The sequence below is a fragment of the Polypterus senegalus genome, chromosome 16 (genome assembly GCF_016835505.1).
Source record: "Polypterus senegalus isolate Bchr_013 chromosome 16, ASM1683550v1, whole genome shotgun sequence".
NCBI classification, from domain to species: domain Eukaryota; kingdom Metazoa; phylum Chordata; class Cladistia; order Polypteriformes; family Polypteridae; genus Polypterus; species Polypterus senegalus.
This window is the reverse complement of record NC_053169.1, coordinates 10318541-10329606: the sequence shown is the minus strand read 5'-3', so window position 1 is coordinate 10329606 and position 11066 is coordinate 10318541. Positions and strand designations below refer to the sequence as shown.

At 40.7% G+C, this 11066-nt stretch overlaps 1 protein-coding gene across 2 annotated transcripts in view; it reads left to right on the top strand.

Moving 5' to 3' along the window:
* The first annotated feature begins 7979 nt into the window (after positions 1-7979).
* khdrbs2 (KH domain containing, RNA binding, signal transduction associated 2) overlaps positions 7980-11066 on the top strand; it is a 344899-nt gene continuing 341812 nt past the window's right edge. For both annotated transcript variants that reach the window (XR_005630816.1, XM_039737811.1), the window contains exon 1: positions 7980-8406. Coding sequence is in view for 1 of the 2 variants with exons in the window: in XM_039737811.1 (XP_039593745.1) it covers positions 8298-8406 (109 nt within the window). In the remaining variant the exon portion in view is untranslated. The remainder of the gene's footprint in view (positions 8407-11066) is intronic.

Below are 11066 nucleotides of genomic sequence, written 5' to 3'. Positions count from 1 at the left end.
GTAATAATAATAGTCATCCTCATTATCCATCCATCCATCCTCTTATCATTATTATCAAACAAGAGTTCAAGTAAACATCAAGTTCAAATACACTAGAATACAAATCAGATGAGAAAATAATTAATTATCATAATCATGATTATCAAACAATTCAGATTCAAGAGAATTGGCATAGTAACCATTAAGTAAATAAATCATCATCAAATAAGCCAATTCTAATTTTAAAGTAGTAGAATACTAATATCAGTGAAAAAATAATAATTATTAGTAGTAGTAGTATTCATATTCATATTGTTATTATTAGTAGAAGTAGTAATAGTAGTAGTTTTCATATTATTATTATTACTAGTACTAGTAGTATTCACATTCATATTGTTATTATTTTTAGTAGTAGTAGTAGAAATAATAGTAATAGTAGTAGTGGTAGTAATAGTATTAGTAGTGTTTATAATCATATTATAGTAGTAATAGTAGTGGTATTAATATTCATATTGTTATTAATAGTAGTAGTAGGAGTAGTAATAGTAGTAGTTTTCATATTATTATTATTACAAGTAGTAGTAATAATCATAGAAGTGGTAGTAATAGTATTAGTAGTACTACTCAATAACATTATAGTAGTATTCATATTATTATTATTATTATTATTAGAAGTAGTAGGGGTAGTAGTAGTATTAGTAATAATAGTAATAGTGGTAGTAATAGTATTAGTAGTACTCATATTATTACTTGTATTATTAATAGTAGTAGTAGTAGTAGTGGTATTCATATTATTATTAGTCATAGTAGTAGTAATCATAATGTTATTATTATTATTATTATTATTATTATTATTATTATTATTATTATTATTAGCAGTAGTAGTAGTAGTAGTAGTAGTATTAATAGTAGTGGTATTCATATTATTAGTAGTAGTAGTAATAGTAATAGTAGTAGTGGTAGTAATAGTATTACTATTAATATTAGTAGTATTTATAATCATATTATTATTAATCGTAGTAGTAGTGGTAGTAATAGTACTAGTTATCATAATGTTATTATTATTATTATTATTAGTAGTAGTAGTAGTAATAGTAGTGGTATTCATATTATTATTAGTCGTAGTAGTAGTGGTAGTAATAGTAGTAGTAATCATAATGTTATTATTATTATTATTATTATTATTATTATTAGTAGTAGTAGTGGTAGTAATAGTACTAGTTATCATAATGTTATTATTATTATTAGTAGTAGTAGTAGTAATAGTAGTGGTATTCATATTATTAGTAGTAGTAGAAGTAGTAGTAATAGTAATAGTAGTAGTGGTAGTAATAGTATTACTATTAATATTAGTAGTATTTATAATCATATTATTATTAGTCATTGTAGTAGTGGTAGTAATAGTAGTAGTAATCATAATGTTATTATTATTAGTAGTAGTAGTAATAGTAGTAGTATTCATATTCATATTATTCTTGTTCCTGTTGTTGTTACTGTGCTGCCTTCATTGGCTCTTTTCCTCCTGCAACTCTGAAATGAAGTGAGTGGGCTTTATGTCATAATCATTATCATCATCATCTCCATAAATTTCTATGTAAAAGTATTGAAATCCCCGCATGAGCTGACTAAGCCCCATCAACTTTTTTCCACACGTCAAAGTCGAGTGCTCCTGGATCCGTCCCCTCCATGCATGGGGCTGTCCCTCGGTGGGCCCTGCCCCTTGTCTCCACTCTTTGCCCTTGCTTATCCTCACCTGAGATGTGGGTCCCCCTGCCACTGGGCACTTGTCGGCATCTCTGTGCCAGATGAATTTTGATTTGTCTTGGTGTCTCACTTTTCTGCTGACCTCCAGTCACTGCTGGACATCTTTGCCCAGGTCGCGCTACATAACATTGTGGCTCCAGGGCCACACCACATGCAGAATTCAGTGCCACTAACCATAAAAAAAGACCTGCAGTGAAGCTCTGAAAATAATCACAACTATAAACACACCGCTGGTTCTTCAGTGCTGGCGGTGGTCACCTTGAAGTCCAGCGCACGTCACTTGATGAGTGTCACATACTTGATAGACCTGGCTGGACGTTATTTCGGATTGATTTTATCTGAAGTGCTTTGGGTCAGGTTACATGCTATTGACACGGTAACATCAACCTTTTCTTTTATTAGAATTGGTGAACGACTGAAGCTTTCCAAGCTTGTTAGACGAACGGCTGCTTGGACTCACATGGGAGTCCAAAGGTGCATTTTGCCTCCATTATGCTTCATATCAATATTTCAGGAGCTACTTTCCCAAAGTAGGCGAGTCCATTTTCTGTCAAAAATGTGATGAGTGGTGCATGGTGACATTTGGAACAATGTATTGATTTTCATATAAAGTCGAGAGCATGAAGCGCTTAAAACAGACGTGGATTACAAAATAAAGACCCGTGCTTGCTGTTAGTTTTTTTTTTTGTGAACCGCATGCAGTAAGTCTTTTATCTCCGAAAGCATTAAACGGGCTTCACTCGGCTGATTTACAGCGCCTTTCAGAAAGTATCCAGCCCGCTTCACTAGTTACGCATTTTGCTGTGTTGCAACCTTGTGCTAAAATCATTTGGATTCATTTTTTTCCCTCATCAAACAACACTCCATACTCCAGAATGACAAAGCAAAAACAAGAATTTTAGGAATTTTGGAAAGTTTATCAAAAGTAAAATACTGAAATTTCCCGTTGAAACAAGCATTCAGATCTTGGCAGTAACATTTACAATGCGACTCAGGTGAATCCCGTTCCACTGATCAGCTTGTTGAGATGCTTCTGCTCCTTGTTTGGAGACCACCTGTGGTGAATTCAATGAATTGGCCTGATCAGTAAAGACACACACCTGCCTACAGGGGGTCCCATGGTTGACGTAAACCAAGCCATGAGGGTCGAAGGACATGCCTGCAGAGCTTAGAGGTATGATTGTGTGTGGTGGCACGGACCAGGAGAAGGCAACAAAGCAGTTTCTGTAGCACTAAAAGTTCCCAAGAGCGCAGAGACCTCCGTAATTCTGAAATGGAAGAGGCTTGGATTAACTGTGACTCCTGAGAAGCTGGCTACCAAGCCAAACTGAGAAGGGCCATGGGGTCAATGGACCTGCCTGTGGAGCTCAGAGACAAGATTGTGTCGAGTCTCAGATCTGAGGAAGACTACAAAACAATGTTTGCAGCATTCCCGAGAGCTCACTGACCTCCATAATTCTCAAACGGAAGCATTTTGAAACATCCTAGAGGGGGCAATCCGGCCAAACTGAGGACTTGGGGTGAAAAGCCCTTGGTAAGAGAGACAATCGAGAACCTGATGGTCATTCTGGCTGAGCTACCTGTGTGGAGGTGGGAGAAACTTCCAGAAGGACAGCCATCACTATAACCCTCCACTAATCTGGGCTTTAGGGCATTGTGGCAAGGTGACACATGAAAATGACACTTTGGAGTGGCATCTAAAGGACTTGCAGATGATGAGAAGCAAGATTTTCTGGTTTGATGACACCAAGATTGATCTCTTTGAAAAAGTGAGGAGATCAGGAGCTGCTCATCTCCTGCACAGTAAAATTCCAAAGGTGAGGCATGGCAGGGGCAGCATCAGGGACAGAGAGACTAGTCAGGGGTGTAACAATGCTGTGAAGAGCAAAGCACAGAGAGATCCTTAATAGAAACCTCCTTAGAGCTGAAGGTTCACCTTCCAACAGGACGATGACCATGAGCACAAAGCAGGTACAACATAGGGGTGACTTGGGGACTTCTCTAAATATGTCCTTGAGTGGACCAGCCAGAGCCCAGACTTGAACCCAATCGAATATCTCTGAAGAAACCCCTGAAACATCTCAACTGAAAATGGGACCAATGACCATTGAATAGGGGGAGTTAGGGATGTTTGTTCAATTCAAAAAATCAGTTTCATCAGACGTCCATTGCCTGCTGATAATTCCGGAAGTTTTCGTTTAAAAATATTTATATAAAAAAATGCAGATTTTCACCAAGCAACTGGATAAAAGACGCGTGTGTTACATGACACAAGGAACAACACTTTCTTTTCACGTTATTGGCCGCTGTATATCGTTGGTCACCATTGGGTTTTATTAGACCAAACTTTTTCTCTCGGTTCTGCGTGAAAACTTTGAGATTAAAAATTTTTCTTTGCCATCACCACAAAGTATATGGGATAAGTAACAAATTTAATGTATATATATATATATATATATATAGTATATATATATATATATATATGTATATACTGTATCATGTTTGGGTGGAGAACTCCTTTAATGTGCTTAAGGAGAGTCGGAATACCTTCATGCTCAGTGAATATCTGATTGATTCCTGATGGCTTTGATTGGGACCTTCCTTACATTCCTATCCATTTATCATAATATAGTGCCTTATATTCCTGTCTATCTATCCAGTGCCTTTCACTATCTATCTGCCCACCTTACAAGACCTGTATTATTCCAGACCCCTCACATCCAAGCCACAACCTTTTACAGTTTTCTTCCGTTGGCCAGGCAGTACAGATTAATATACACCAAAACGAGCAGATATTACAACAGTTTTTCCCACCGGCCATCAGGCTCATAGATGGGTCATTTATCCCCCACCTCCCCTCCCCAGTCCTCCCAGGTTATGTAATACTGTTCACATATAGTTAGTGCTTTTTTTTTCTCAGTGCTTATTTCAGAATTTCTAGCACTGAGTTGCACTTTGTATGCATACATTTATATTTACATTCTCATTTATATATATATATATATATATATATATATATATATATATATATATATTGTCGAGGATGCCAGGGGCCACGACCTGGCCAGGACGCCTTGAAGGACCGGAAGTGGGTGTGTGCCCATCTGGGATCATGTGGGGGCCGCCTTCCTGGTTGCTTTGGGGGCCACTGGTTCAGGGCATGGAAGCCCCACCCTGTAGGGGCCCGTGGTCACTGCCAGGAGGCGCCCCAATGCCTTGGGGACTTGTGACCTCAGCACTTCCGCCACACCAGGAAGTGCTGGGAGAAGATATAAGAGGACACCCGGAGAGCTGCCGGGAGAACAGCCGGCACTTCCGCCACGCTGGGGCGTGGCCAAGAGGAATGACGGGAACCACCTGGAGCTCGCCCGGGAGTATATAAAAGGGGCCGTCTCCCTTCATTCAAGGCTGGAAGGAGGAAGAAGCAAGAGAGGAGAGTGGAGGCGGCCCGAAGAAAGGCATTGAGTGGCCAGGACTGTGTTGGAGTTTGTGCACTGACTTTATTTAGTGTCTGGGTGACACTTATATTGTAAATAATTGTAAATAAAAACGTGTGGTGGTTGAATACAACATGTCCGCCTGTCTGTGTCCGGGTAGGATGCACAATATATATATATATATATATATATATATATATCTGAGGTGTGTGTAATTAACTGTTGTGTGTATGTTGATTATGTAACTTATAATTGGAGAGTCACTCCGGTTTCCTCCCACAGTCCAAAGACATGCAGGTTAGGTGCATTGGCGATCCTAATTTGTCCCTAGTGTGGGCTTGGTGTGTGTGTGTGTGTGTGTGTGCGCCCTGTGGTGGGCTGGCGCCCTGCACAGGGTTTGTTTCCTGCCTTGCACCCTGTGTTGGCTGGGATTGGCTCCGGCAGACCCCCGTGACCCTGTAGTTAGAATATAGCGGGTTGGATAATGGATGGATGGATAATTGTAGAGTCACCAAAATCAAATTCCTTGTATGCATGCATACTTGGCCAATAAGTCTGATTCTGATTCTATCTATTGTGTCCACATGGGGGTACCCGAAAGCCCCTAACAGCAGACACAACTCTATCAGACACAGTCCCATTTTTCAAATAAATAATATTTATTTAACAACAGTTCCTTGACAGGACAACGGCCAAATGACACAACCACAGTTCTAAAAGTTCATCTCTTTAAATGCTTCCAGGTGACTTTGCCCTTTGCCTCCTAACATGGACTCACCGAAATGAGGCAAAATGGCTCCTTTTATGTTGGACCTGGGAGTCCTTCCAATGTCACCATGTAGCATGATGGAAGCATTTCTGGGTCATCCAGAAGCTCCTTAAAGTAGGGAGATATTTTCCCGGCAGCACCTTCTAATGGCACCCATGGACCTTTCTGGACTACAGATCCTATGGAACATGACGAAGTCCAAACTGGAACCATTTTTGAGTAGTACTGACACCTTTTTCCCAGAGGGTTAAACTGTCCTTGATAATCAGTCCATACATTATATGACTTGGTGGCACCTCCACTTATGTAGTCTACCCATTATGGCCTCCTGGCCAAGTAAGGCATCACTCTCCATCCCATACCAGAGGCCAAACCATCCCTTCAAGATTATCTATCTATGATATAGTGCCTTTCATGCCTATCAATCTAAATATAAAACAGATGATGTCAATAATTGCACAATAGTTGTATACTTGTAAAGCCCCATGACATGCCATCTAATATTGAAAAACCCTTTCTATAATTTGGTGTTTCTCCTTTAAAAGACAAAAATAAAAAACTTAGAAGACATCCATCTTTTTCCTGACCTGCTTATCCAGGGCAGTGTCACAGGAGCCAATTCCAGCAACCATTGGGTGCCAGGCAAGAACAACACCTGGACAGGGTGCCAGTCCATCAGAGGGTGAACACATACCCACGTGGGCACATTTATCATCGCCAATTCACCTAACCTGCATGTCTTTGGATGGCGGGTGAAAACTCACAATGGACACGGGGAGAACATACCGACTTCACACAGGGAACACCTGGACCACCAACTTCAGCCTCCCTACTGCGAGGCAGCAGTGCCACCATTTGAGCCACTGTTGGAAAAAAAAATGCGATTAAAAACTCAAAGGAAAAGCAAAAACATGAAATAAATATAATTAGGACACGTTAGACTTTTAACACATTATTCAGTTGACTGGAAAAGGCAAAACACCCACACACATCAGTGCTATCATATCTAGCAGAAATAAAAGCTGTTTTTATTATTTTTTTTTTTTCGGCGTTGGCTTGGATGTTAAGGCTCTGTTACTGCCCCACAAGCATGCCTGAAGCCAACCCAGGGGACCAGTTGAGCTCCATCTTTCCTCACTCGCTGACCTTTCCTTCTTTATCTCTTGGATAGGCGCCTGGTGTTATTCTTTGTCTTGCGTTCACTGGATTATTTTAACGTGCCAGCCCAGTATCCATTGCTGCGTCGTATTATAGCATTTCTAGAAACTTCGTTTTTTAAACAATAGCCTAGGCACGACCCCACATAGAAGTAAGGAAGAAGAAGAAGAAGCTTGGGCACGATCACTGATATTTTGTAAATAAAATCACTATTAGGGTTAATTACTGGGGCACAGAAAAAAAAAAAACGAAAGTCCAAATGCTGGCATCGTTTACAATTTAAACACCCCTCTCTTAATTGTCATAACGGAATCGTTTACAGGTTCGTTTTCAGTTAGCTGTTACATATGAGTGTGTCAATGGTGCTCTTTTTTCATAATCTGTCCTGGCCACCTTTTAAAGATGAATGATTATATGTCCTCAAGGATGTCACTCCTGTTTTCAGTCTCGCTAAAATCCGCTTTGTTGGTCCTACCCCTGCTGCGAAGTGAACTCCCGACTTCGCCGTTAAAGCGGCCACTCCGGCATTAGCGCGCAGACGAGTCGCCGCGTCTGAACGCCTTGGAACAAAAGGCTTCTTTAGGTGCCATCGCGCGCATTTCTTTATCGTCGGCGGGCGAAGAAGCCGAGTACAAAGGGCTGGCCTTTTATGTCTCGCTCTGGATGCGGCGTGGAAGCCCACCGCATCTCGACAACAGAAAGGGGCAGCGGCGGACTGGAAGGGGCTTAACTAGCGCGTCTTTTTTTTTTTTTCTTTTCAGCACCGCGGACAGCAGCCGTAAGAGCTCCAGCCGATTTCGGTGGCGATGGAGATTGCCTGACGAGCCCCCGAACCATTGGTATTCTGGCAATTGCTCCTATCTCTTTGTGTAACCAATCAGATTTCCCGGGGGCGGGCACGGCGGAGCGTCTCACTAGTTAAGGTGCTTGGCTCCAACAGGAGAGAGTCGACTTCATGCCACAAATGGGTTTGAAGCGTTAAAGCGGTCACTTTGGGGATTTCGTTATAGCGTTGTTTTTTTATTTTTTTTATTTTTTTATTTTTTTTTACACATTGGCCGTGAAGACCGATTCAGATTGCAGATCCTGGCAGCCTTTTTTCCATATGTTTTCTTCATATATCTTCAAACTGAGAGATTTGTAGATCTTTTTCTCTCCTTTGCATTCACAAGCACAAAGCTGCACGTTTGATGAAGGGAAGCAGTGTTATGGAGCAAGAGAAATATCTGCCAGAGCTGATGGCCGAGAAAGATAGCTTGGATCCTTCTTTTGTGCATGCAATGCGCCTCCTGGCAGAAGGTAAGTTATCTGCTCCTGGATTTATTTGCATATGTTTTCGTTTTGTTTGCCGCCGTTGCAGTTTGGCCGCTGGATATGCCGTGAGAATCGCATGACCGGCTATTGCATCGCACAATTTCCACTTGCGTCTCCCGAGGAGCGCTAGAGGAGGCAGCCGGTCCTCTTTGCCTCTTTATTTCTAATGTCTTTTATACATGTTAAATATCCGAAAAGTGAACATTTCAGGCCAAATCCATGTGCTTTTACCGGAATCGCGCCAAGTAAATGCTCTGTATTAGGATTAAGTGGTAATGTCTTGGATTGCAACCTTGCATAACCGCGGTTAAGAGAATTCGGCGTGCTTTGTCAAAATAATGCCAAGCCTGCATCAGAGGCATCAGTCGGCTGCGGGGAGCTGCTTTTATCTCACTCGAGGTGTGCTGGCATTTTTTTTTTTTCTTTTTCTTCTTCTAATTAGGATCCCAGGGCAGTTTCCACAGTCTTGAGGTCTTCCTGCTTTTGCTTTATACGGCGGTGCAAGTGTGGAATTGTACCGATCTGAGCGCGTCAATTCACGGCCAGCCGAAAGAGTCGTGTGATGGTTAGCGTACGTGGTCATCATTTTCGGAGTCCTGCTCAGTGACAAGGCACTGTATTCTAAAGAACCATTCGTTAAATACAATGAAAGAGACAGATAAGGCACCATATAATACATGAATAGACAGGTTAGACACTATATAATAAATTAATATATAGATAAGGCACCACATATTAGATCTAGAGATAGATAAATCACTATATGTACGCGATAGACAGATACATTCTATCTATCTATTATATAGTGCCTTTCATATCTATCTATTATATAGCGCCTTCACATCTCTAACTATCTATTATATACTGCCTTTCATATCTGTCTATCTATTATATATTTCTTTTCATATCTATCTATCTGTCAATCTATCTATTATATACTGCCTTTCCTAACTATCTATCATATACTGCCTTTCACATCTATCTATCTATCTATCTATCTATCTATCTATCTATCTATTATATAGTGCCTTTCATATTTATCTATCTATTATATAGTGCCTTTCATCTCTGTCTAGCTATCTGTCTGTCTGTCTATTTGTGCTTCTCCTTCTTTCTCTTTAGTCCTACCAATCACGCTCAGTCGTCTAAATATTAAGCGTCGCCTCGGCTCTAACTAGAGGTCATCAAAGAAAACGTGGCAGCAGAGCCAAGAGGCTACCGCGATTCTTCCGAGCTCTAATAGGCGGTTAGATACAACGATAAAAAAAGAAGGAAAGGGCACCCTGCTGTTTGCGATCAAACACGTCCATCTAAATTGGCCGGCAAAAAAGTAATTGAACGATCCTGCGGATATACTTAAGATATGACACCTAGTAAATTGTTACCCATAAAATAATAAAAAAAATGTGTTAAGTTTATAGCAAAAACAGGGCAAATTCTTTTTTCTTTAAATGTTTTTCATTTTGCGACACTTGAAGTTGGTCGCGTCTTCGCGACCGAATATTCAACATAGTAAATAAAGCACAAACGAGCTTTTACTCACTTGTATTTAACTGACTCATTTATCCAAGGCGAATTATATTTCCGATACGTTTATTATTTTCAAATGTTCTGTTCTAACTGGCGTAAAGATATGAGGAGTGACTCGCTCACCATCACAAACCGCCAATAGTGGAACGTCAGAGTTTGAAGTCCAAAGCCGTAAACACTGCGCCACTCTGCCTCCTTCACAGACGAAGAACCTTCCCATAGCCTTTGTTTCTTTTAATTTGCTTTTGTTTTCAAGACGCCTATTGCGATTTGTACGAAATGCTTTTAAATCGGACACTCCCATCTAGTGGACAACAAATAAAACAAAATACCCACAACAAGGACAACTGGTCAGGGGTCTGCCGTTCAAGTGGCACCTGCGAGTCTTATCTTCTACAGCAGATCTGTCTGCCAGAGCAATGATTTGAAAGCTCCTGCCAGGGTTTCATTTTGGGTTTCCCGACTATCAGGTCGGTTGGTGGAGTGCCAAGTGCATTCACGGGCATTACTGAACTGGGAGTTCTTAAAAAGGCAAGCGGGGCTGCCAAATCACCGTCATGTATCTGCTGTTTCTTTGAGAGTCGGCCTCGTAAATAATATTGCAAGTCCGGCTCCAGCTAAAGACCCCCGACATTTTCGGCTCCCAGTAGTATTCTTAGGACAGGACAGCTTTATTACAGGGGATGTTACCTGGACAGGCTCACCATCTCTTATTATGCAACCCTGCATTCCTTTGCCGTGCCACACAGCAGACACAGATAAATGTGCCGTCGGGCAGAAGATTTGTTTTATTTCGTCTGTCTTTGTTACAAATATACGTGGAGTCCTGTTCACGGAAAAGTGTGGTACTTAGGTCCGCTATTTGGAGTCCACAGCCAACTGCAGCCTGGGGTTTGTCACAAAATGAACTGAACAGTGGACTGAAATCATCTTGGTACAATAAAGTAGAAAAATGTCTGTCCGTCTGTCTATCTATCTAATATAGTGCCTTTCATTATCTATCTATCTATCTATCTATCTATCTATCTATCTATCTATCTATCTATCTATCTATCTATCTATCTATCTATATAGTGTCTTATCTATCTATCTATCTATCTATCTATCTATCTATC